We start from the raw sequence: 26,923 nt of genomic DNA on the forward strand, positions 1-26,923 counted from the left end.
GAGAGACAGGAGGTCCTAGGTTAGAGGGTGGAGGTGGGGGGGTACCTATAATTGCAGGAATGAGGATCTGGCAGAGGAGGCTGAGAAGGAAGAGAGAGACAGGGAAGTACCTAAAGCCAGAAAGGAGAGGATATGTAGTAGAAGAAGGTGGTCAATTGTGTCGAAGAGACCAAGAAGGATGAGGGTGGGGGAAAGGCCATCAGATTTAGCAATGAAGAGCTTCAGATAGGGCAGCTTCAATTAAGTAAAGAGGTCAAAAGTCAAAGGATTTAGAAGAGGGTGAAAGAAGAGGAAGCAGAGACAACAAAGGTAGGACACTTTTTCAAAGAGTTTGGCTGAGAACAGAAGGAGAGATATAGGAAAATAATTTGAGGGGATGGTAGGACCTAGGAAGGGCAGCTAGTTGGCACAGTAGATAGGACCTGGAGTCTGGAACTTGTCTTCTTGAGTTCAAATATGGGCTCAGATACTTAATAGCTATGTGACCCTGGCCAAGTCACTTTATCTTTTTTGCCTTAGTTTCCTCATTTGTAAAAGGAGCTGGAGAAGGAAATGGCAAAAGATTCCAGTATCTCTTGCCAAGAAAATCCCAAATGGGGACACAGAGTCAGACATGACTGAAAATGACTGAAACACAACAAAGGACCTATGAAGGAGTTTTTAAGGCTAGGAAAAACTTCAATGGGTTTTCAGGTACCAGGGAAGGAACAGAGACAGAGTGAAGACTAAGGCACAAGAAATGACAATGGAGGTGAGCTGCTAGGGAAGGGTGCCAAAGAATAATGAGTTTTCTGGCCACTGCATTAAAAAAAAGATCGAGTCTCAGGGGCAGCTAAGTAAGGTTTAGTGATTTGAGAGCCAGGCCTAGAGACAGGAAGTCCTGGGTTCAAATGTGGCCTCCGTCAATTCCTAGCTGTGTGACCCTACATAAGTCATTTAACTTCCTGTGCCTAATCCTTATTCTTCTGTTTTGGAAATGATACCCAGCATTGATTTTAAAACAGAAGATAAGGATAATTAAAAAACAAACAAACTGGGTCTCCTTATCTTGATGGAAGTGGGAGAGGGGGACTACCTATCCTACTAGGCCCAATCCTACTACTGATCCCCACAAAAACTTTCACCTGTTCTATCTCAGACATGGGATGGTTTGCTCCTCCTTAGGCAACCTGGTGGCCCCAATGCTCCCAGGGAGGTCGCCATATTGGTGAATTAGTATAAGTATCCAATTGAACTAAGCAAGCTCACTGTAGCCAAGAGCTCCCAAGATCAAGAAATCCTCTATCCTCACCACCCCTTCTTCCCCAGTAGCTGAATCATAAGTGAGCACCAATCACACTGGCCACAGCAAGTTTTTGTAGAACCCTGACCTTCTGTCTTAGAATCCATAATGAGATAATTGCTTGGCTCTCTATCTACTGAGCCACCTAGCTGATCCCACAGCAACTTTTCAAGAATACCTACTAAATTTATTTTTTTTAGTTAATCGTCCATTTATTCATTTCAACTAGAATATATTATGTACTGAGCATTTATTACATTGTAAAGGGGTTGCAATTTGTGTCTGTAGAAGGAATACAAACACTAAGGGAAATTGATCCTGGATGGACTGACAATGTATACCCAGCAGTGAGCCAGGCTGTGAAGGCTTATAAAGATCCTGTATATCAGATCCCTGCTCTTTGCCCTTGAGATAAGACTAATAAATGTAGAATTATGGGTAATATACAACGGGACATACTGCTATACTGTGTGGTAGACAGAGCTAATGATGTAGCGATAGAGCTGTTGTTTATTTGTTTTTCAGTTGTGTACAATCCTTCCTGGTACCATTGGAGGTTTTCTTGGCAGAGGTACTGGAGTGATTTGGCATTTCCTTCTCTAGTTCATTTTACAGAGGAGGAAACTGAGGCAAATGGGGTTCAGTAACTTGCCCAAAGTCACACAGCTGGTAAGTATCTGAGACTAGATTTCAACTCAGGTCTTCCTGTCTCCAGGCTCTGTCTACTATGCCACCTAGCTACCCAAAGGAGTGTAGGATAATAGCTTTAGAGTTGGATGATCTAGTCTAACCTTCACAACTTTTTTTTTTTTAAACCAAGGAAACTGGAGCCCAGGAAAGTTATGAACTTTCTCTGGTCATGAGAGGTCAGGGGCAGAGGTCGAATTTGTGCTCAGATCCTCTTCCTCCAACTCCAATGTGCTGTCCACCATGCCCCATGAGACTTCAAAGTCAGAAGAAAATAGGAAAACATTATAGATTACTGATCAGAAAAGCCACACTTTTTGTTGTCTTCAACAACAAATGAACAAACATTTTAAAGTACCTACTGTGTGTAGAGCCCTGTAGTAGGTGGGAGGGGGCAAAGCTTATGTAAAATACAGTCAGTGCCCTCATGGAGCTCCCAGGCCAGTGGGCTGAAGCCTGCACATAGTAGGCATTTGGTACATCTAGGCATTTATTGTGGAAGTGCCTGATTAGAACACTGAGAAAGATTCCATCCATCTATCATTGACCACTGGTGAGAAAGCTTATGATGACTCAGGTGTGAGGTGAGGGCCTCCTCTAGGCTGGAGACAGTGGGGAGGAGAAGGCAGGTGGACTGGGCATGGGGGAAAGGGACTTTTGAAGGAATCGCTGAATGACTGGCGGGTAAAAGAACTCAAGGGAGGGAGGAGTCAAAGATGACTAAGGCAATAAAGCTCCTTCTAGGAGAGAAAAGAGATCCCTGCCTGGGAATAAAGAAGATCAGAGGGAGTATGATGGACCAGACTTGTGAGACAGGAAGACCTGGGCTCAAATCCTGCCTTAAATTCTTACTGGCTGTGTGATCCTGAGCAAGTCACTTCACCTTGCTTAGCCTCAGTTTCCTCAGCTGTAAATTAGAGGCAATACTAAGCATGTAGCTCCCAGGGTTGTTGTGAGGACAATCAAATGAGATAATATAGCTTAAGTGCTTTGGAAACCCTAAAGCACCATGGAAGTGGGAGCTAATATTATATTCCTGCCCGGGCAAAGGCAGCATCATCATCAAGGAAAGGGGCAGCTGCTCCTGCCTGGCTCACCCCCACTGCCTGTGGCCCCTTGTCCTGGCCTGCTCTGAGCAGGCATGTGGAATGGACTTAATGGAAAAGACTGAAATTGCTTTCCAGCTTTTTCTAATGCCTGGTACTTAGCAGCAGCCCATTATGGGCTGAAGATGTTATTCTGGGAATGGCAGGGGGGAAGTGAAGGGAGATGGACAAAGGATAAGGCTGTCTTCCGGGCGGCAAGGCATCTGGATCCCTAGGACTCTAGAGCCCATACTTTCTTGTGGGGAATGGGGGGTGGAGGGAGCTGGAGAGACTCAACAATAGACTCTGGCCTAAGTTAAATTGAGCTGGCAGGCTTTGATGGGGCAAGGGATAGAAAAATACTTTCCAGGAATTCTGAGCTCAAAGATATGGTCCAACCTATCATTTGACTTGCTCTAGGTAGCCACATTATCAGTCTGCATGCAAAATGCAAAGCTTGTGCTTCAGAATCCACAGGACTTTCCATCACATTACCCAGCCTACACCATTCTTACCTTTGGTCTATTGGAGAAATGGATCTGAGCTATGGGGGGGAGTTGGGAGATACTGGGTTCAAATTTGGCCTCAGACACTTCCTAGCCATGTGATCCTGGGCAAGTCATTTAACCCCCATTGGATAGCCATTGGTACTGATCCTTACTAAAAATACTAAGATAGACAGTAAGGATTAAAAAAAAAAAACAACCCAACAACACCTGGCTAGATTGCAGGCTTTGTGACTCATTTGTCAGGGGATGACAACTACTAGCATTTATGTAAGCACTTTAAGGTTTGCAAAACTCTTTACAAATATGACTTCATTTTATCCTCACCACAACAATCCTGGGAGATAGGTGCTATTATTATCCCCATTTTACAGATGAAGTAATTAGTAAGAAAATTCTAACAGGGGCCCTTGGCTCAATCCAGTTTGATATGGGTCAGGCCACCTTGGGGCTTGTGTGTGGGCTGCAAAGGCAGTCTGTCCTCCAATAATCCCTGTGCCTGGCTGTGGGCCAGAGTGTCTTTCCTTCCTCCAATCAAGCTAAGTGAGGAAGAAGGAAATAGCTCAGGGCATAAGCTATTTCCCTACTAACAAGCCTCCAGGAACTCCCCGTTGCCCTCAGAATCAAGTCTAGACTTTTCTGTCTGGTGTTCAAGGCCCTCCATAGGCCCCTGAGTCTTATCTTCTGCTCTTCCCTAACATTTAATTCCTCAGTGTATGAGTCATTTGATTTAGAAAGAATCTTGGGGATCACTTAATCCAAACCACTTATTTTAAGAGGTGAGGCTCAGAGGTTAAAGTAAATTCAAGGTCATCCAGGTAGTAAGTTTTCAAGAGAAAAAAAAAAGCCAAGGGGCAGCTAGATGACCCAGTGGAAAAACAATCAGCCCTGGATTCAAATCTGGCCTCAGAAACTTCCTAGCTGTGTGACCCTGGACAAGTCACTTAACCCCCATTGCCTAGCCCTTACTGCTTTTTTGCCTTGGAACCCATACTTAGCATTGATTCTATGATGGAAGATAAAGGTTTAAAAAAAAAAGTCAAGTCCCAAATCTAGATCTTCTAACTTCAAATACAGGGAAGGCTCTTTATGTGCCATCATACAACCTATCCAGTGGAGCCCTCCCTTCCAACCAGGCCAGGCTCATTATTTGCTGAACATACCTTGAGGACCATTCCCCATCCCCCCAAACCAAGTTCTCCCTCCTCTGAACATTCCCACAGCGTTTGGGCCCATGTCAGTGTTTTGAGCACACTGACCAAATACTAGCTGGGATTGTTACTTAACTTCATCCCCAGTGTGGGTCCCAGATTAGAAGCTCCTGATGGAAGACTATGGGGTCAAGTTAAGCTTCTGTGCCATTTGGGAGAAGGGCAAATAAATAACTTCTTATGGCTCCCATTTTACTGATGAGGGAAACTGAGGAAAATAGAAGTCAACTGACTTGCCTAGGGTTCCCACAGCTTATAAATGTCTGAGACTAGATTTGAAGTCACACCTTCCTGGATCCAGACTCAAACCTCTATCCACTGTGGCACCTAGCCCCCTAGGTAGGTTTTGTAGACTTTTACACTGGCTAACTAATCCAACTTAAGGGAAATCTTGGCTTCAGGTACATCACTACCATTACCCACATACGTATCATTGCGGACAAGGCCTGAAGTGGGGACTTGGAGCTCCATTTATTGGGTGAAGATGGATGATTGGGTCCATTGTGTGCTGTGGAGCTCCATAAAGACATCCCGGGGGTGGATGGTGATCTTTGGAGATTTCAAGGGCAGAGAGAAGAGAAGGGATGGTGAATGGGGGTGTCTGAGGCTCCGTGTGTCAGCGCTTCACTTTCCTGTTGTCAGTGGAAAAGCTCTCAGCCTCCTCCCAGGCCCTCGCTCTTCCTCACATTAAAATTCCATCGGCCAAAATTTACGAGCCAAACTTCATCTCAAAGCCACGCAATTGCTGATAGAGAGGGCCCACCCTCCCTCTCTTCCCCCTCCCCCCCATAACTCTCCTGGTAAAGTGGCCTCAATGGCTGTAGCTTTACTGGAAGGCATGAATTATTAAGGGAGGGGGGAAGGGAGGGGACCAAGCCTCCATTACTCCTGCATGATTTAGTGGTGCTGTCCCCAGAACATTAAAAAAAAGTGGAAAAAAAAGAAAAGAAAACCACTTGGTGGCCCCTCCCTAGAAGAAGGCACTTCAGAATCCAGCCCTGGTTGGGCCATGCTCCATTTCAAGAAGATTTATTGCTGGAAAGGCACTTGAACACCAAATTAAAAATTTTTTTAAAAAATCTTAACTTTTTAAGAGCTAGAAAATGGGAGGATCTTAAAACGAGTAGGACTCCTTTTCTGTTTTTGCAACCCTGAAGTGTTCTCCCCCTGGGGATTTTGGGGCCTCATAATCTCCTGGGATAGGAGGTCCCTTTTCTATTGGGATGCAGGGGTGGGGAGAGCTGTCCCCAAGAAGCCAGGGCCTGGGGCGATGGGTGCAGCAGGCCCTAGGAAGGGGCCACTAAGGCTGGTTTTCTGCTTGTCAGGACTCTACCTTGTATGTGAAAAGGAGAGATGTGGATCTGAAAATGATGGTGCCCTTCAGCAGGAGCGCCCAGCCCAGCCCAAGTGGAAATGGCTCTATGAATGCGTGTATTCCTTTGGGTTAAGGCCTCCTCTGCTAGAATGCTACTGCTCAGAAGATAGGATGATTTATTAGTCATTAACATCTTTAGTTTATGGGATCCCTTTCAAATGATTGCCGGATGGGCACAGATCTAGGCGATGAGATGCAGAAGTACCATTTGGAAGAAGGGCAAATAAAAGTAGCTAAGGGAGGTAGCTAATAATGATAGCTAACATCTAGAGAGTGTTTACTATGTGCCAAGGCACTATGCTAAGCATTTTACAATTATTATCTCTTCTGATCTTCACAACAACCCTAGAATTTATAATTACTATTTTTATTATTTTCCTATTTTATTATTATTACTATTAGCGCCCCCATTTTACTAATGAGGAAACTGAGGAAAACAGAGGGCATCTGACTTGCCCAGGGTTCACACAGCTTAGAAGTGTCTGAGACTAGATTTGAATCTCATGTGTTCCTGAATCCAGGCCCAGACCTCTATCCACTGGGCCACCTGAGTCTCCTAGGTAAGCTTGTGTAGACTTTTATTCAATTAATTAATTAATTCAGAATGGGAAATCTTTAATTAATTAATTAAGAATATCTTTTGTAGACTTTTAAACTGACTAATTCTGCTTATGGGAATCAAAGGTCCCTTTGGCCTCTGAGGGAGTCCTGGTTTCAAGTACATCATTATCATCACCCACACAAGTATCTTGGGGTCTAAAGAGGGGCTTGGAGCCCTATTTACAGGTGAAGAAGAAGAAGCCCACCTGTGTTCTCTAATTCCCCTCTCATGGGGAACTTAAAGCACTCTTTTTTTTTTTTAACCCTTACCCTCCACCTTAGAATCAATACTGTGTATTGGTTCCAAGACAGAAGAACAGTAAGGGCTAGACAATGGGGGTTGAGTGACTTGCCCAGGGTCACACAACTGGGAAGTATCAGGACAGATTTGAACCCAGGACTTCCTGTCTCTGGGCTTGACTCTCAATCCACTGAGCCACCCAGCTGCCCCCTAAAGAACTCCCTTCTGAGGGGTTCCATTTAGTAAATAAAAGGCTCAGTCGCTAAAGGAAGAAGGTTTCAATCCTAGGAAAGGATAAGATGGGCCTAGAGGGGCTCATGGAGAGATCTAGAGACAAGAAGAGAGGTCTCTGTTTAGCTTCTCCTTGAGCTTCCGCTCACAAAGCCTGGCCTTTATATGGAGACAGATTCTTATCTTGTAAAGGCAAAAGGAATAAGGAGGGCAGTCAAGGAAAGAGAGAAGAGAGTGAATAAAGTAGAAAACATGCATTGGATGATAAAATGTTAGCATACAGAGCACCGAGTGTCAGAGCTGCCCAGTGCCCTTAGTTGATGGGAGCCCGAGACCCAGAAATGGGACACTGACTTGCCCAAGGTCTCAGACGGAGGCAGAAGCTGGACATTACCAAAGAGGAGGGGGAGAATGCAAATGGAAGTCTGGAAGGGGGGGGGAGAAGGAGGGATCGAGGATCCAGGGAGATGGGAATACAAGAAAAGGCGAAGGGGAGGGAAGAGCCAGTGTGGGAGAGTGAGTGAAAGCTGAAGAGCTTGATAGATGGTGAGGGGGGAAATGGAAGTCCAGGCCCCGGGGGCTCCCCAGGGACCAGCCATCACACACTTGCTGATAAGGCAATCTCTTCAAAGGCACTTTACTGAACATTCCCTTCTCAGTGGCCCTGGCCTGACCCTTGCGTCCACTATCCCTTTCCCACTGCAGGGCCAGGAGGGGAGAGGAGGGTCAGTGGATTAGACTCCTCTGAGAGCCCCCATGCAGAGGATGGCCCTGGCTCTTTGTCAATGACAAGAGTCCTGGACCCATGCTTTGGGGCTTCCATCCCCCTTGGGGTGGAAAAGTGTCGAGGAGGCAGAGGGGATGTATTTACAAGGATTCCTAGACTTCCTCCAATCCGGGCCCACCATATCTTTCTCACAACGTGCAGCTATCTGGGCCTCCTTCAGAGGCTGGGGGCTGAGCCCAGAGCAGATATGTGGGAATTTCTCTCCTCAGTTTTGGTCCTGCCCCCCAAACCCCAAGCTGAGGCCCACTCTGTGGAAGGCCCAAATGGGGAAGCTGTAGAGATTCATTTCCCAAGGAGCTTCTTATCTGAGGTGCCAATTACTCTCCAGACCCCACTCCTCCTTAACCCTTCTGCCCCTATTTCCTGTGTTTAACATCCGTCTTTCCTGGTCCCCCTCTTTCCCAGATTTCAATTCTGACTTTTCCAGCTGTGCAGGATTCTTCCTGGTCTTTCCCACCCCCAAGTTGTTTCCCTATTTCCATCCTCTTCTTTCCTTTCTCAGGTTCCCCCCCTCCCTGGGCCCCTTTCCCTTCCTGCCTGGTCAACAGCAAGATCCTGCCCCTGGATATTGATAGTGCCCCGTCCATGTCCTGCCCCATGGGGTGCCCACATTGATAGTATCCCAGGTCCTGACTCATGGGGTGGCAGGCTCCATGCATGGTAAGGATTACCTCACCAAGCTGAGCATGGGAAACCCACTGTGGGGTCCACCCCAAAGCTGACCCCCGGAGCCAGCCAAGTCTTCCAGGATACTGGGTTCAAACCCAGCGACTCTTCTCATGAACCATTGAGGCCCCACCGGAGATTTGGGGGTGTTCCCTCTGTTCCTGGGAGAGGGGACCTTCTTTTTTTCCCTTGTTTTAAAATGTTTCTTCTTCATCAGTATGAACTTTTCAAACTTGCCCAACACTGATAAGTTTGAATATTTCCATATACAAGGAAGAATAGAAAAAGAGGTGGTATATTAAACTATAAGTCTTGATTAGGAAGAGATTAAAAACATTAATTAGAAATATTTTCCCAAGGTTACATGATTCATGTTCTTTCCCTCTGAGAGGGGACCTTCTAGCCAGCCCACCAGGCTACCTCTCCCCCTGCCCCCAGGGTCTCTGAGCCCCTTCTCTCCTCCCACTCCCCCCCACATACCTTGATTGCAGATGCTCCAGCTGAACCTGTAGATTCTCGCTGTGTTCTGTCTGCTCATCCAGGGACCTCTGCAGCTTCCGAGCCTGATTATGGGCTTCGTCCAGCTAGAGAGTGGAGATAAGAGCAGTCATCCTGGGTTCAGGGTCCTTCCTGCCCCTCCATAAGATGATGATCCGGGGTGCCACGAGCAGCTGGAATTCACAGCGGCTTCCACCCAGACCCTCTGCTCTGCCTGCCTGTGTCCCCTTCCTTTCTGCCTTTGCCAACCCTGGCCATCCTTCCAGGCCTACTCCAAGGCCTATCCCTAAGCACCAGACCCCCTCCTCCCTGTGAACTCCCACCGCTGGTGGCCCCCTCCCTGAACCATTTGGTACTCTACATGGACTGCCAAGCAGCAGCATTTTTTTAAACCCTCACCTTCCACCTTAGAATAATACTGTGTATTGGCTCCAAGGCAGAAGAGTGGTAAGGGCTAGGCAATGGGGGTCAAGTGACTTGCCCAGGGTCACCCAGCTGGGAAGTGTCTGAGGCCGGATTTGAACCCAGGACCTCCCGTTTCTAGGCCTGGCTCTCCATCTATTGCTACCTTGCTGTCCCTGTTTGCTTTCTATACAAGCCCCGAGTCCAAAGCAGCTATGTGCCCTAGGGGGAGTCCCTTAATTATTTTTCAGTCTTAGTTTCCTCATCTGTCAAATGGAGATGATAATAGCCCCCATGTTACCGAAGAGCTGGGAGGGAAATGAAAGGCTCTACGTGAGGCGTATGCTCGCCTTTCTAAGCTCTCCAGACAGCCTCTGCACAGATGCCTTGGGGAGTCGGGTGAGGCCCCACTTCAAGTCCTGCCCCATGAGGGGCCAGTGCGCTTCCTCATGGTACCACAGGAATAACAGGGCTGCTGGGAGGATGGAGGAGCTAGCCCCAGGCGGAGCAGCCCGGAAAGCCAACCGGCCTCCCTAAAGAGCAGCTATTTATAGCTCGTGTCCTCACCTCGTCCTCGGCCTGCGCCAGCTCCTTCTTCAGCTCCTCCACCCGCAGCCTCAGCTTCTTGACCTCGCCCTCGTGCTGCTCCACGCGCCGGTTCGCGTGGGCCAGTTCCGCCATCTTCTCCTGGCACTGCTTCTTCAGCTTGGTGTGCACGTGCTTGAGGTCCGCCAGCTCCTGGGGAGAAGGCAGGGGCCACGGGTGAGAAGGGACGGACCCTGGGGGAGAGACGCTGCCCCCTTAGCAGCAGAGCCTGGACCCCCAGGGGCAGCTGCCCACCAGGTGCTGGGGTTCTCGGACTAGAATCGGTCGCGCTTATTGGGGACAGCCAGACAACAGGAAAGTGAGGTAGAGTCAGGGCTAAATAACGGTGGATAAAAAGCAGTTAGGATGACCTACATTCAAGTCCTGCCTCTGACACTTTCTGGCTTTGGGATGCTTTTCGGCGCCTCAGGAAAATCTGCAGAACCCTTTGGTGCGCAGAAGGGTCGAAGTTTTCATGCTGGGAATTCCCTCTATCAATGAAGCTAGAGGGCTTTTTTTTTTCTTAATGCCCTTAAAGGCTGACTCTAGTAGAGGGCCCCAGGGATCTGTTTTTGGCTTTATGCCATTTGACGTTTTTTTTTGTTTTTTTTTTAACCCCTTTCCTTAAGAATCAATGCTGCGTATTGGTTCCAGGGCAGAAGAGTGGTAAGGGCTAGGCAATGGGGGTCAAATGACTTGTCCAGGGTCATTCAGCAAGGAAGTGTCTGAAGTCACATTTGAACCCAGGACCTTCCATCTCTAGGCCTGGTTCTCAATCCACCGAGCCACCCCCAACTTTTTTTTTTTAATCAGACCAGTTATTTCCTCTGTGTAAGGCATTCTTGAACAATACATTCTACCAAAGCAGAAGAGTACCTTCCCTGTTTATTTATTTATTAAACCCTGACCTCCTGACTTAGTATCATTTCTAAGACAGAAGAACAGTAAAGGTGAGGCAATCAAGGTTAAATGATTTGCCCAGGGTCACACCGCTAGCAACTATCCAAGGCCACATTCGAACCCAGGACTATCCATCTCTAGGCCTGACTCTTAGTTCAGAGTGCCCCACATTGGGACGAAAAAACTATACAACTGGGGAGTTTAATAATAATAATGATGATGATGATGATAATTATCTTTTATTTTTATTTAGATTTTATATATATTTATTATATTTTATTTATATTATATATATAATATATAATAAATATACATATTTGTTATATTTTATTAACTGGGGAGTATCCAAAAGAGAATGATGGGAAGAGTGAAGGGCCTTGATATCAGGCTATAGACAAGGACTGGTGGAAGGAGCTGATGTTGAGATGTCCCATAGGCATCTCCAACTCAACATGTTTAAACAGAAGTCACCGTCTTTCTCCCAGAAAGCCCTCTCCCTTCTGAACTTCTCATGTTTGAGACCTTGACATCATCCTCGATTTTTCTTTCTCCTTCACCATCCACATCCAAGCAGGTGCCAAAATCATGTCATTTCCTTCTCTAAAACATCTCAAAACACCTTTCTGCACTCCCACAGCCACTCCCCAGCTCAGGGCCGCATCCCCTCTCTCCTGGGATGTTGTAATCGCCTTCTGACCAGTTTTCCTGCTTCAAGTCTCTCACCATTCCAAAACATCCTCTACTCAGCTGCCCAGGAGGCACGTGTCCTCCAGCCTTGGCCAACACACTCAATAAACTCGAGGGCTTCTGGGATCAGACATAAAGTTCCAGGTGTGACAATTTGGGCCCTTCCTACCTTTTTAATCTTCTATTCTTCTCCCCTTCACACCCTCTTCAGTCCAGTCATACTGACCAGGAAGAACCATAGTCTCTCCCATTTTCTCCATCCCTTGTCCTGGCTGTTCTTCAAGCCAACAAATGAACTCCTGTCCAGCCTCTAACATGTAGGATCCCTGGCTTCCTTTAAGATTCAGTTTCAGGAAAAAAGAAAAAAAATAGATCAACTGGGTGGCTCAGTGGCTAGAGAGTCAGGCCTGGAGGCAGGAGACACTTCCTAGCTATGTGGCCCTGGGCAAGTCACTTAACTCTCTTTGCCTAGCCCTTACTACTCATCTGCCTTAACTGATACTTGGTATTTATTCTAAGACAGAAGGTAAGTGTTTAAAAGAAAAAAAGCTTCAGGGCTCCCTCCTCCAGGAAGTCTTTCCTAGTTTCCTTAGCTACTAGTTCTGTCCTTTCAAAGGCTAACTTCCATCTATCCTGTATTTATTTTTTTCTCAGTTCAAATTTATATATGTTGTCTCCCCCATTAGAATACAAACTCCAGGCCCAGTAAACACTTAATAAATGCTTGTTAATTGACACATTGAACTAGGAAGCTATCTTGGAGAGGAGAAGGAAGGGGTACCACCCATGGGATTGTGCCTCTCTGTAAGTGTCTGATAGGCTGGGCTATGACTTATTTTGCTTGGCCTCAAAGGGCAGAATGAAATGGAGGGGTGGAGGTGGAAAGTGACAGATTTAGTTTTGATGTTAAAAACAAACAAACAAACATCCAAGCAATTTCCTAACAATTAGAACTATCCAAAATGAGGGTCAGCTAAGTGGCACAGTGGATAGAGTGTCATGCCTGGAGTTAGGAATACTTATCTTCTTGAGTTCAAATCTGGCCTCAGGCACTTGCTAGCTGTGTGACCCTGTGCAAGTTACTTCACCCCATTTGCCTCAGTTTCCTCATCTGTAAAATGAGCTGGAGAAAAGAAGGGCAAACTCTAATACCTTTGCCAAGAAAACCCCAAATGGGGTCACTTGACCCTCACAACTAACCCATGAGACAGGTAGTGCAAATATTATTATCGTCATTTTATAGCTGAGAAAATTCGATTTGGAGAGTAGAAGTTGACTTAATTTCACACAACTAGTCAGTCAGTTAACTGGCATTTAATTAAGCTGAGGATGCTAAGAAAGGCCAGAGACAGTCTCTGATCTCAAGGTGTTCACAGTCTGGGAGAAGAGGAAGAAAACGTACAAATAGTCTTGTACAAACAAGATATATGGAGCTAATCTCAAAGGAACACACTACAATTAAGGAGGCCTTCAAGGCTTCTTGCAGAAGATAAAATTTAAGCTGAGAAAAGAAGCCAGGAGGAAGATGAGGAGGGAGAGCATTTCAGACATGGGAGATGGCCAGGGAAAATGCTTGAAGTCAGGAGATGAGCACCTTGTACAGGGAACAACAAGAAGGCCAATTTCACTGGCCTGGAGGGGAAGGGTGTAAGGCATAAGGACTAGAAAGGTAGGAGGGGGCCAAGTTATAAAGTGATCAAAAAAGCAGAAAATTTAATAGTTGATCCTGAAGGCAAGGGAGCCATTGCAGATGATTGAATAAGGGGGTGAGAAGAAAGAAGTGGAACTCAAACACAAGTAGCCTGGCTTCTGGTCTACCACACTTTTCACTATGGGAAACTGGGTGACCTGAGGGTTGTGGTGCAAATTCCCCTGCTCCCCTGGTATCTCCCACATGTCTTTTCCTTCATCTGATATTTCATTATCAGAGGTTTATTCCTTAGAGTTAAAGCACTGAAGGCAGAGATGAACATGTAGGTCCTTTATAAAGTAGTTTTTGGTCATCAATAAATGTATAATTGATTCACCAGAGCTTTATACATCCAGTAAGTGATCTACAGGGATGGGGGTGACTCAGATACTACTTGTGAGGGAAGAATTGCATGAGGGTCCCTGCCTAGAATAGCCTCCCCTTCCTTCTTTTTATTCTCCAAGGCCAACTCCAGTCCTAGCTCTTTCTCAGACTCTAGTCTTCACTGATTTTTTCCTTTGAAGATCTAAAACACTTGGAGCTCTGGGTCTATAGGGTATCAGCCCTGGAAAGAACCTTAGGGATCAAATAGTCCAATCCCATCATTTTACAGGAAGATCTGAGGCCTACAGAGAGGAAATGACTACGTCCAAGGTTACACAGAGAAGAGCTAGGTAACCTATTCCCCAGTGGCGTTACTGAATTACACTTCCTATGTATGGATCGCTTTTCCCAAACTAGATGGTGAATTCTTGGTGGGCAGACTTTCCTTGATTGGATGACTGCCTTGCGATAGCCAACATTCAATAAAGTTTGCAGAACTGACTAGTAAACACTTAAGAAATACTTGTTTAATATAATACTCAGTGGAACTGCGAGTCGGCTATGGGAGGGGTGGGAGGAATAGAAAATGATTTTTGTAACCAAGGAATAATGTTTGAAATTGACCAAATAAAATTAAAAAGAAAAAAATACTTGTTTATGAAGAATTAAAAATGAAATCCTGGAGCAGCTACGTGGCACAGTGGATAAAATGCTGGGCCTGAGGCAGGAAGACTCAAGTTCCTGAGTTCAAATCTGGCTTCAGACATTTACTAGTTGCGTGACCTTGGGCAAGTGACTTAGCCCTGTTTACCTCAGTTTCCTCATCTGTAAAATAAGTTAGAGGAGAAAATGGCAAACCACTCCAGGATCTTTGGGGTCATGAAAAGTTGGACATGCCTGAAAAACAACTGAACAACACTATCACAAGATGAAATACCAGGAGAGGAAAAGATTTTTAATAAAGGGAGATGGGAAGCCATAGGGTAAAGTGAAGTGAAAAGGCCAAGAAGGAAGAGAAATGGGGGAGAGTTAGGGGGCAGACTTAGGCCAAGAGTGGGTTACTGATGTTCTTGAGAGAGGAATGAGTTCCGTTGCTAGGATGGGGGGCCTTGGAGTACAGTAATAGGATAGTAAAGCCTTGCTAAATGAATGAGGACTCTGGATGACAGAATCCCAGATTCAAGAGATCTCAGACCTTCTAGGTCTATAGTCGAGCAAGAATTCACTTACAAAATACTCAACAAATGTTCATCCAGTTGTTTTTTTTAAACTCTTACCTTCCACCTTAGATACAATACTGAGTATTGGTTCCAAGGTAGAAGAAAGATAGGCAATGGGGGTTAAGTGACTGTAGAAAAGTGGGAAGGCCTAGGCAATGGTTAAGTGACTTGCCCAGGGTCATACAACTAGGAAGTGTTTGAGACCAGATATGACTTCCCATCTGGCTCTCAATCCACTGAGCCACCTGGATGCTCCCCCATCATCCAGTCTTTGTTTGAAGATCTCTAGGTAAGGGAGAGCTCACTACTTCTCCAAAGGCCCCTTCTACTTCTGAATAGCTGGAATTTTGAAGAAGATTTTCTTTTCATCCAGTCTAAATCTGTCTCTCAATTCCACCCACTGTTACTAGTTTTGTCCTCTGTAATCAAATAGCACATTAGAAATCCTTCTTCCAAATAGTCCTTTGACTATTTAAAGGCAGCTCGCATGTGTCCCTTATGACTTCTTTCCTTTAGGATGAACATCTCCAATTTCTTCAACTGACTTATTGATTCAACAAGCATCTAAGTGCCTACCACAGGCCCTATGTTACAAAGGCAAAATAAAGAAGCAAACAGCCTCTGCCTTGGAGGAGCTTCCCATTCCCCTGGAACCTCATATGCCATGATACCAGGATCCTTTACTACCCTAGTCGCCTCCTCTGGACACCCTCCAAATTATAAATTCTTCAAAATATGGTAGCTGGAACTAGACACAGTCCTCCAGAGGTAAGGGGAAAGGCATCAAAGACCAACTCAATTCCCTCACAAATTTTTCTTTTCATTTAAAAAAAATCCTTACTTTCTGTCTCAGTAACAAACAACTCTAAGATAGAAAAGCAAGAACTAGGCAAACAGGATTAAGTGACTTGCCCAGGGTCACACAGCAAGGAAGTGTCTGAGGCCAGATTTCAACCTAGATTCCTCTGACTCCAAGCCTGGGGTTCTATCCACTGTGCCACCTAGCTTCCCTTTCCTAACAATTTTTTTTTAAACCCTCACTTTATGTCTTAGAATTTATACTGAATGTTGATTTCAAGGCAGAAGAGCAGTAAAGACTAGGCAATGGGGCTTGTGATTTGTCAAGGGTCATACAGCTAGGAGGCCACACTTGAACCCAGGACCTCCTGTTTCCAGGCCTGGCTTTGGTTTCACTGAGACACCTAGCTGCCCCATCTCAACAATTTTTCTAAGAATCTTCCTTGACTGTAGAGTCCCTGGGCCAAAGATAGAGCCCATATTTCTGTTTTTTACTGTACATCTTATAGCTTAGCCAAGGTTTGTTCTGTTGATTGTCTCCAATTTATCACATCTGTATCATGTTTTCTCCATTATATTATGAACTTCTTAAGAACAGGGACCATCTTTTTTGGCTTTCATAGTATTCCTAGTACTTAGCACAGTGCCTTGCACATAGTAAATGCTTAATAAATGTTTATTGACTGATTGACTATCCTAGAAGCCCATTTTAGTAGAAGAAAGAATTGTGGGGCAGTTGGGTGGCTCAGTGGATTGAGAGCCAGGCTCAGAGATGGGAGGTTCTGGGTTCAAATCTGACCTGAGATACTTCCTAGCTGTGTGACCCTGGGAAAGTCACTTAACCCCCATTGCCTAGCCCTTACCTCTCTTCTGCCTTAGAGCCAATACATAGTATGGATTCCAAGACAGAAGGTAAGATTAAAAAAAAGTGAATGTTCTCTGGTTGTACATATCTCACCCTTGTGCTCTGGTCATAGCCTCCTTAGGTCATGAAGAAAATAAAGAATTAGACTTGGAATCAGGAAGACCTAGGATCAAATCCTGCCTCAGATACTCGCTGTGTGATCCTGGGCAAGTTACTTAACCTTTCTCAGATGCAATTTCTACACCTGTAAAATGGGTGTAATAACAGCATTACTTTGAAGGGTTGTTATAAGGGTCAAATGAGATAATACACGTAAAGTGCTTGGCAAACCTTGAAGGGCTATACAAGTGCTGGCGATGCCAGATATTCCATTTCCCTCTCAGTCAGGGTTGAAGAGCCACCCAAGCCCACGTTCCCCACCTTGTTCTTCTCAAAGAGCTCAGCCTGGATGGCCTTGAGGTCCGAATCCAGAGCACTGGCTGTCTGACGCCGCTTTCGGGCCAGCACCTCCTCGAGGTCCTCGATCTGGGCTCGAAGCTTCTTGTTTTCCCTCTCGAGATTTAGCTTCTCTGTCTCGAGCCGCTCTCGGCGGCCCCACTCGGCAGCGTTCTCTGCCTGTAAACGCTCCATCTGGGGGGAAGAAGGGAAGTTGGGGGAAAGTCTCACGGAGACCTATTCTGCACGGGGGAGACGGAAGAGCCCCAGCTGGGCTCCCCCAGCTCCCAATCCTGCTGGGCCATTTCTGGCTACAGGAAGTTAGTCCAGCTGCAGCAGCTATAATTAGCTTGAGCTTGTTTATATGTTTGTGCCGTACGTGTCCCATGTCTTCCTCACATGTGTATGTCCTTCCTAAACAGGCTGGGGGCTTCCTGAGGGCTGAAGCTCCCAAAACACGGAGGGCTTCCGGAGGATTATTATTGGGAGATCCCCAAGGATAGGAAATGCTGTGTGGCTGTGTACACACACATCAAAATACACACACATATATGAACATATCTAGAAACACACACTCCTATGTACATATAAGCATGTATGTGCACACACATCCATAAGACATGTCTATTCCATGTGTCTCCCTTACCAAACTGCAGTTTCTTTGAGGGCACAGAAAGCGTCCTGGCCACCTTGATGCTCCTCCCAGAGCAGAGCACAGGATCTTCTCAGAGCAAATGCTCAGAGAACATTGTGTGTCCCCCATCAGAATGGGGGCTCCTCGAGAGTGAAAATCATCTCCCTTTTTGCCTTGTCTCTCCCCACATTCATTGGACCTGCCCGTAGTAGAGACCCTGGCAATGACGACTGTCTGCCTGGCTGAAGTGGGAGACCAGAGTCCTGGAAGCCTCTTGGACTCCTGGCTGAGGCTGGTGGCCGGGCTCTGAATCTCTTTAGCCTTCCCTGTTTCTCCACCTCACCTCGCTCCGAAGCTCTGCTATCTTTTTGTCCATGTTGGACCGAGCCCCAAGTTCATCTTCGAGGTCCTCTGATATGCGGCCCAGTTCATCCTGATGCATTTCTTTAAGGATGTTGAGCTGTGGAGACAAACAGCCCCAATTTCCCCACCCCGTGTGTCTGGTCACCAGAGAATCCAGAGGGCAAGGAGGAAGCTGGACAGTTTGGGGCAGGGGGAAGGTAGAGCACAGACAAGAGGACCAGAGCCAGGGACTTAGAACATAGAACGTCTGAGGGAATTGGATTTTAAGGCAAGTAGGGATGGCTTTAGGCTACAAATGTCAGAGCTAGCATGGACCTCTTGGACATCGCACAGCCCACTCACCCATTTTGCAGAGGAGATAGAAAGAAGCTGTGTCTCTGTGTTGAGATAAGCAATGGGAAGAGGGAAAGTTCATGGGGGAAAGAGCCCTAGTAACTCTTGGGTCATCCAGGAAGGGTTTTAGTCTGCTGGACTTGGGTGACCTCTAAAATTTTATCAATTCCTAATTCTATGGGGATTATTTTTAGTACAGTGTATAACCTTAGACTGGGAGTTAAGAGATCTGGATTCTAGCTCTGGCTCTTCCACTAAGTTTGTGTGACCTTGGGCAAGTCATTTGTAGATCACAGAATTACATATTTAAAGCTGGGAAGGATTTTAGAAATTCCCAAGTCTAACCCCCTCTAATACATTTTGTAGAGGAAACTAAGGCCCAGAGGGTTTAGATGACTTTCCCAGACTAGTAATTGTATGAAGCAGGATTTGAACCCAGGTCTTCCTAATTTAAAGTCTAGTACTCTGTTTATTATATTGCATTATCCCTATTCATACAGCAAACATTGCCTACTTATACAGAGCACTGTGTTAGATACTGGAGGAGATAAAACATTTAATCAAGACCTGGTCCATGCCCTCATGGATCTTAAAGCAGTGATGGCGAATCTTTTAGAGATAGTGCCATGCCCCTCCCCTACCATATGCTGGGTACACCCCATCCCACTTTACCCCACACAGAGGAGAGAAAAAGAGTTTCCATTGGGCTGTTGGATAGAGGGGTGGGTGAAGTGAGGAATGTCCTGAGAAAGGGGGAGGAGAATGGCCCAAGCACTCTGCTCCCCTCCAGCTCTGCTGCCTGTGAGCTGACCAGCTCACTCCCTGTGCACTCCCACTGGCTGCTGGGCAGAGGGGTGGGGCATGTGAAAAAATGTCATCAGGTAAAGTGGAGAGGGGGAGGGGAGCAGTTCCACTAGAGTCATTTTGCCTTCCTAGTAACAAACTCTGAGGGTGGGAGTGGGGAGGAAGGGTGGCTGAGTGCCTACATAGAGCTCTGCATGCCATCTATGGCAACTGTGCCATAGGTTCACCATGACTGCCTTAGAGTTAAGTGGGAGAATGAGACAGAAATATTTGAGTATAATTCTTAACATTCCAAGATAAATGCATTAGAGTTATATGAAGCCTGAAGGTGAAGGTCAACTGGCTCAGAAATATCATGGAAGTTTCAATAAGCAGTTGGCATCTGACCCAGGCATTGAAGGATGGATAAGAATTCAACTGTTGAAGTGAGGGTCATTCTTGGCACAGGAAACCACATGAGCAAAGTCATGGAGGCAGGAGGGTGCAGTTTCTTTGGGATCAGAGAGCAGTCCACTTAGGCTGAAGCAGAAAGTATATAGAGGAGAGTAATATGAGATAAAGTTGGAAAAGCAGGGTGACATTTGATTGTGGAGATCCTTGAATCCTAGATAATTGAGATATTTCTTTATTCAAGAAGCAAAAGAGAATCACTGAAGACTTTTCAGTAGGAGTGATAAGGCTAGACCCACACATTTTAAAAAATGGTCAGAGGATGTGGAGGAGAGCATCTAGATGGCTATAGAAAGCCAGGCCTAGAGATGAGGAATCCTAGGTTCAGATCTAGTTTCAGACACTTCCTAGCTGGGTGACCTTGGGCAAGTCACTTAACCCCAACTGCCGAGCCCTTACCTCTCCTCTGATTGGTACTGATACTCAGTATTGATTCTAAGGCAGAAGGTTAGGGTTAAAAAAAATGGCAACATTAGGAAGGAAGGATGGATGATGAGAAGGAACTAAAAGCTGGGGAGGAAGAAAGTAGAAGTAGAATAACCTGTTTGGAAGACACTATAATAGTTCAGGTGGGTGGTAATGAAGGTTTTTACTAGATTAATAATAGTCATCATGGAAGGAAGGAACTGGTGTGAGAGGTGTGATGGAAAGTATATCATTAGGATTTGGACTTCATAATTACCTGAACCAAAGAAAGAAGAGTCAACTATAACATCAAGGATTCAAACAAAGTGAAGTCAGAAGAAGGAGCAGATTTGGGGAAATAATAATAAGTCTAGTTTTGGATATGGTAAGTAAGAAGTGATGGGCATTCTGACAGATATCTTATTGGCAATGAGAGAAGAGGGTTTGGAATTTGGAGGGTAAAGTTAACTAGAGACAGAGATTTGGGAAGCAATTAGGTAGCACAGTGGAAAAGAGCACCAGGCCTGGAGTTGGAAGGACCTGGGTTCAAATCTGTCCTCAGACAGTTCCCTAGAGGTATGACCCTGAGCAAGTCACTTAATCATAACCTTTAACTGCCTAGCCCTTGCTGCCCTTCTGTCTTAGAACTGATACTAAGAGAGAGACAGATAGACAGAGAGAGACAGAGAGTGAGAGACAGACAGACAGGGAGGGAGGGAGGGAGGGAGGGAGGGAGGGAGGGAGGGAGGGAAAGAGATTTGGGAATCATAGGCTCAGAGGTAGTAATTGAAGTAATGAGAGAAAATGAGATGGCCAAGGAAGAGATACAATAAGATCAGGAAGAGATCCTTCCAGAGTACCCATTTTAAAGAGTCAAGAAAAAAATGAGGAAACAAGGAATAATTAGAGGAAGGAAGAAATAAGCAAGTATGTTGCCAAGTTAGGGTTGTATCCAGTAGAAAGAAGTTGTCAGTAGAGTTAAAAACCCCAGTGAGGTCAAGGAGAATGAAAATGATTTTTTAAAAAGCCAATGAATTTGGTGATTAGGAGATCATTGGTGACCTTGGAGAGAACTATTTCAGTAGAATAGTGAAGAAGCCAGATTGCAAAGGGCTGTGGGGAGGGTAATAAGGATATCCAGGTATCAGGTTGAGATAGCTTTTTCCAAGAAGTCTATAAAAAGATGGGACAGTAGCTGATTGGAATTAAAGGGTCAAAGGAAAACTTAAAAAACTACTAGGGAGACTGATATGTTTTTATGCATAGGGACAGAAGTCACTGAAAAGGAAAAGACAGAAGAAACTTTGGATAGAGGATGCCTGCTGGTGCTGGAACAAGATCCTGGAGGAGGTAAAAGAGAACAGGCTTAAAAGGCAGGTAGAGAGCTTACCCTGGAGAGAGAGACTGGTATAGATCTTCTTTGATGACCAAGAAGGAAAAGAAAGCTCCTGAAGATGCTAAGATGTTTTAAGGGATGGGATAAAGGAATGGACTGATGGAATTCATCTTGGATGGTTTCAGTGTTCTCAGGGAAAGTAAAGAGGAAGCAGGTCACCTCCTCAAAGCCTGGTGGGTGGAAGAAGGGAAAAGGAAGCTGTATCCTGGTCTTAATGTCTTTCCATCTATGAAATCAGGAGGCTGGACCAGATATTTTCCAGCATCTCCTCCAGCTTTGAGTCTCTGAATTCCTGTGCCAGACTTTTTTTCTCTGGGCTGACAGCACCCTCTAGTGGATACAGGCAATGTGGGATTCCCTACAAGAGGGATCAAGAGTGTTCTGTCTTCATCTCCCTAAAAGAAGAGAAAGGAGGGAGGGGCTGGTGCCCAGAAGAAAGCAGCTAGGAAGACTGGAAGAGGATAGGAGAAGGTCTCACCTGCTTCAGTACTTCCTGCTTGTTTTTGCTTAGCTCCTCATATTTGATCTTCCACTGGCTGAGTTCCCCTTCCAGTTTTTCAATGTTCTTGCTCAGTGACAGCTTATCCCTGGGGGTTTAGGGGTGGGTGGGGAGGTGGGGAAGGCCTGATTAGCCTTGCAGGATCCTGGCTGGCTCTCCCTGTTCTATCCCTTGGGGATTTCCATGCAATGTTCCCACTAGAGCTTGGATTTCTCTGTTCCCTCCTGGAAGTGTTGGTGGTTATTGAGGGGAGTGGTCAATTGACCTCCTGGGGAAGCAGTAGCTTCATATTCCTTCCCTCCTTTAAAATATAAAAGACCCTCTACCTCCAGGCAGCCTTCCCACCAATGAGTATCCCCTAGCCTGTGCCTCTCAACACTACTGCTGCTCTTGGTCTGTACGTGCCTCTGTGCTCATCCGAAAACTGGCATACATTGATTGCACCACTCTGGTTCCCTGCCTCTGCTTGGCACTAGGAGTTTTCTACTGGCAAGGCATACGCCATTCTACACCCTGTCTTCCATGTTATACTGACAGTTCCACCCATGCCCCAATGGCTGGGCCCCAGGTTCTAATTTTCTCTGCTGGTTGCACTCCCCCCCCCCCCCCCCCGCCATTGTGCTGATCCACTGACCAAAAGGGCAATTCAGATGTAGCCAGAGTGGTATATCCTTAAAGAACTTCACCTGCCCACCCACTTGCTGCCCATACTCACTCTCGCTCCTTGAGCAGCACTTTCTGGGACTCATCCAGCCGAAGCTTCAGGGCAGTCACCTTGGTGACATCCTCCTCGATGGTGGACACTTCCTCCCAGAGAAGTCGGCTTCGTTCCTGCCGGCTGAAGGTAGCACGAACACCAGCCATGCTTCGTGTCTCCCAGTTCTCAGGCCCTTCTTGCTTGCTCTTCAGAAGGTTTTCCATCAGTTCCAACTCCTGTGGGGAACACCCCCAGGTTGGGGTGTTTCTGAACAGTCTCCCTCAATTTTCCTTCCCCCCATGACTTTGGGTTTAGGGTGAACACTAATCCTAGTGTAATAGGAAATCTTTGGATCAGTCAGAAAATTCTGGTTCTAGTTTTGGGCCTTCCACTGACTAGGCAGGAGACCTGAGAGATGTGGCTTCAAATTTTTGGTCTCAGTTTCCCCATTCGTTGCCTATGCATCCATGGTCCCATAGTGCAACATGATAGAAATGGAATTTAGAGGGTTATAGCTGGAAGGGAATTTAGAGATCATCTGGAGATCTGGATTTAGTTCCTCTAGTTTTAGGATTCCCTCCACCTCCTCACCCTAACTCAGAAGCCAGATCCCTACCAACTTTTTAGTTCAACTTCTGTATTTTACAGAAGACTAAACTGGTCAACAAGGGGGCACAATTAGATAAAACATGGTGCCTAGAGTCAGGAAGATTCATCTTCCTAAATTCAAATGCAGCTGTAGACACTTACTAGCTGTGGGATCCTATGCAAGTACCATCACCCTGTTTGCCTCAGTTTCCTCATCTGTAAAATGAGCTGGAGAAGAAAATGGCAAACCATTCCAATATCTTTGTCAAGAAATGGGGTTATGAAGAATTGAACATAACTGAAAAATGATTGAATAACAACAAAACTTTAAAAGGGATGAAAAAAGAACCAACAAGGGGAAATGACTTGTTCAAGGTCACGGGGTCAGCTGGTGGTAAAGCAGAGATTAGAATCTACCTTCTAGGGAAGTGTTCCTTTCACTATCAGCTGCTATTTTTCAATTTCTAGCAGGGCCCAGCATTGTGTAAAGCACACAGCTAGTATTCAATTAACCTCCTGCATTTGGATTGGAATTTTATTCCTCAACTGACCACCGATTCTGGTGTCATAGATCTCCACGGTATCCCTCCTGTTCCCCATATTTCCTTAACACTCAAGCTGGGGTCTCTCAATCACCCATGACGGAGCACTGATTGCCAGGAACAAACTGTTGGCCACAAGGAAGTACTTGTGTCTCAGGCTGCCCTTGGGGAGTGGGCAAGTCACCAGCGGGCACACTACCCATTCTGGTTCTCTCCAGGTACCAAGCCTCATTGCTAGTGGTGGGGATCTGGCTGCTGAGTTAGGGGAGGAGGAGGAGGGAATTCCAAAAAGCTAGAGGAGCTGAATCCAGATTGGGGGAACTGCCTGGTCCACCGTTTCCAGGGACGTTTCCTGAGGTGGCTTTTCTACAGCATATTAGGTTTCGGGCCTCCGGCCTCTAAGGCCTTGGACACTGTGCTCTGTGGCCTGACCACAGGGGTGAGCCCAGGGGAAGGGCCTTCTTTCCCCACCCACCCAGCTTGCTTACCTTATTCTTGCCTGGCTTCTCTGAGCCCACATCCCGCACAGGCTCCTGCTCAGGGCCACCCCCCTGGTTCTCCTTCTCGGAGGCCACCCTATTGTCCAGTTCCTTCTCCTTGTCCGTGCCTTTCTCCTCTTCATGAGCCTCCTCTCCCTCCCGGTGGTCCTCCTCCTCCTCCTGCAGCCGGGCCCCCTTAAGTCGAGCCACTTCCTTGCCCAGCTGTTCGCTCTGGTTCAGGGCCTCTTGCCGCTCCCGCCGGGCCCCCGTCAGCTCTTTAGTCAGCGCCTCCAATTTCTGCCGGAGCTGCCGCACCTCTTCCCGTGCCTTGTTGCGTTCAGCTCTCACCTTGCTCCACTTCTCCCTCCAATTGGCCGTGCAGTCCGACCACCAGCGCATGGTCTTCTCCATCTGGGCCGCCCGCGCCCGGGCCTCCTCCAGTTCTCGGAGGCGCAGCTCTTCCCGGCTCTCCCAGTCACCGTCCAGCCCGGGGGACCCCCCGCGCAGCAGGGGCAGCGGCGGGGGCCCTGGAGAGGGGGTCCCGCTCTGTGGGGTGGGCGGCAGAGAGTCCGCTAGGCCCATCCGCTCAGGAGAAGGGCTGCCCAGGATGTTCAAGAGGCTGCTCTTGGAGAGCTGTGGAGAGTCGGCCAGCCTGGAGCTGGCGCTGTGGCTCATGGTGCATGCGCCAAGGGCAGGACTCGCGCTCCGGACTTGCCTGGGGGTGCCAGGGCAGACCTGAATCAGAGCATCGACACGGCTGGTTCTGGAACAGCAGAGCTTGACTCAGGAAGCGAGATGGGGGGGTACCTCCGGCCGATCATCGCGACCCTGGCAGGGGCCCTGCACATGCCATGTCTGCTTGGGGTCCCCGGCCCTGCGTGGTGACTGGCGGCAGCAGCTGGTCATGCCCTCCCTGTCCAGCTGGGAGAGGCCAGTTGACTCCTTCCCAGAGGGGTCCTCAGAGGCTGGGACAGAAAACAATAATATTGGCACCTTGTGTTTACGTCACAAGGAGAGGAAATGCATATATAGATAGAGCTAGTTTATATTATTATGTTTTCTATGTAATAGAAAGTATAAACATATACTTTATAGTATACATGGTCGACATTAGAGTAGGCATCATATAAGGCATATAATGTATACTTTATAAAGTATTTTCACATTTTAGTCCAAATAATGCCAACTGTGATAGAAGTGGGGCAGGAATTATTATCCCCATTTGACACTAAAAAAACAAAACAAAACCATACGGAGGAGGTGCAGAGAACTTAAGATATTTGCACAAGGCCACACATAGAAAGAGCGTGGACTTGGGTTTGAATTCTACCTCTGGTGCCTACTACCTGTGTGATTGTGGGCAAGTCACTTAATGTTAGTGGGGCCTCAGTTTCCTCATCTATAGAAAGAAGGGGCTGGAATAGACAAGTTCTGTGACCCCTTCCAGGTCAGGGCTCCTCCCCTGAGGTCACTTTATTGTCCAGCTCCTTCTTGCTCTTCGATTGCATGAATTAGGTATTTCTGAAAAGGGGCTCTGGTTGGGAATCTTGGCTTTTCAGGTGCTTCTCCCTCTCTTCCTCTCTCTTTCTCTCCCTCCCCATCATCTCTCCCTCTTCTTCTCTCAGTTTGATGTCTCTCTGACTGCCTCTTCCCCTCTCAGCTGGGATTCTATTCTGTTTCTCTCTGTAGCTCCTCCCTTCTCTGCTCACTCAACAAAACTCAGTCCAGAAATCTCAACACTGCCCCCAGGGCATCCTTTCTGGGCTTCTGTTCCTCACACAACAGCCTGGTGATTGGTGTGTTGTTCCTAGAGCTCCAGGCTCTCTCTCTATTGGAGACTGGGGCCCACGTTCCTTTCCAGGAGGCCAGAATGACTCTCCTTGCTTCTACTTCAAAAAGTCAGGTATCTACTGCATCCAAAACACTTCACAGCTTCCCCAAATAACCTACCACGGTTTTGCTCTCTTGGAATGTACCCAGGCACTTCCAGAAGTTTCTTGTATCTCCAGCTTTGGACCCTTCTCAGTGGAGTTTCTTCCCTAAATTTGCTTTACACTTGGCTGGAAATATTTTCCTTCAAGCTTTAAGGGGCTGCCTCGCTCCCAGAATCCAGGGCTTAGTGACCATGTCCAGGCCCCAAGGGGCTGCCCTATTTATTACTCCCAGCATCCAGGGCTTAGTGACCATGTCCAGGCCCCAAGGGGCTATCCTATTTCTTTCAGCATTCAGGTTCAGACCCTTGCTTCTCCTCTCTATCTCCCTTCTTGGCTTTTATATTCTTGAATTCCATCATTGTTCAGCATGACAGGGGAAAGAATCCTGGCTTTGGAGTCAGGGACTCATTTGAACTGTGATAATGGAATGGTCCTTATTCTTCCCCATGACTGTAGAGGGCACTACCATCCTCAAGTTCCCTGGCCTTGCAATCCAGATGTGATCCTGACCTGCTCCCTGCTGTCAATTGTACCGTTGCCACATCTCTCAAATACGTCCTCTTCCTTCCTCTGACACTGCCCCTACTCAAGTGCAGCCCTCATCACCTCAGACCTGGACTTCTGCAATAGCCTGCAAGGCAGCGGATCTGCCTGCGTCGAGTCTCTCCCAACTCCAATCAGCCACCAGAATGATTTTCCCAAAGCTTACCCCTCCCTTCCCCTA

General features: G+C 46.7%; 1 protein-coding gene across 2 annotated transcripts in view; it reads right to left on the reverse strand.

Annotated features, from left to right (window-relative positions):
• Nucleotides 1-26,923, reverse strand: part of CCDC102A (coiled-coil domain containing 102A) — a 47,020-nt gene that overhangs the window by 3,434 nt on the left and 16,663 nt on the right. For both annotated transcript variants that reach the window (XM_056812349.1, XM_056812350.1), the window contains 7 exons: nt 24,275-25,230; nt 22,675-22,892; nt 21,939-22,047; nt 18,053-18,169; nt 17,061-17,270; nt 10,139-10,309; nt 9,152-9,255 (listed from right to left, as the gene is read on the reverse strand). In XM_056812349.1, coding sequence (XP_056668327.1) covers nt 9,152-9,255; nt 10,139-10,309; nt 17,061-17,270; nt 18,053-18,169; nt 21,939-22,047; nt 22,675-22,892; nt 24,275-24,940 — 1,595 coding nt within the window. In that variant the 5' untranslated portion in view covers nt 24,941-25,230. The remainder of the gene's footprint in view (nt 1-9,151; nt 9,256-10,138; nt 10,310-17,060; nt 17,271-18,052; nt 18,170-21,938; nt 22,048-22,674; nt 22,893-24,274; nt 25,231-26,923) is intronic.

The sequence above is a fragment of the Monodelphis domestica genome, chromosome 1 (assembly GCF_027887165.1).
Source record: "Monodelphis domestica isolate mMonDom1 chromosome 1, mMonDom1.pri, whole genome shotgun sequence".
Lineage (NCBI taxonomy): Eukaryota > Metazoa > Chordata > Mammalia > Didelphimorphia > Didelphidae > Monodelphis > Monodelphis domestica.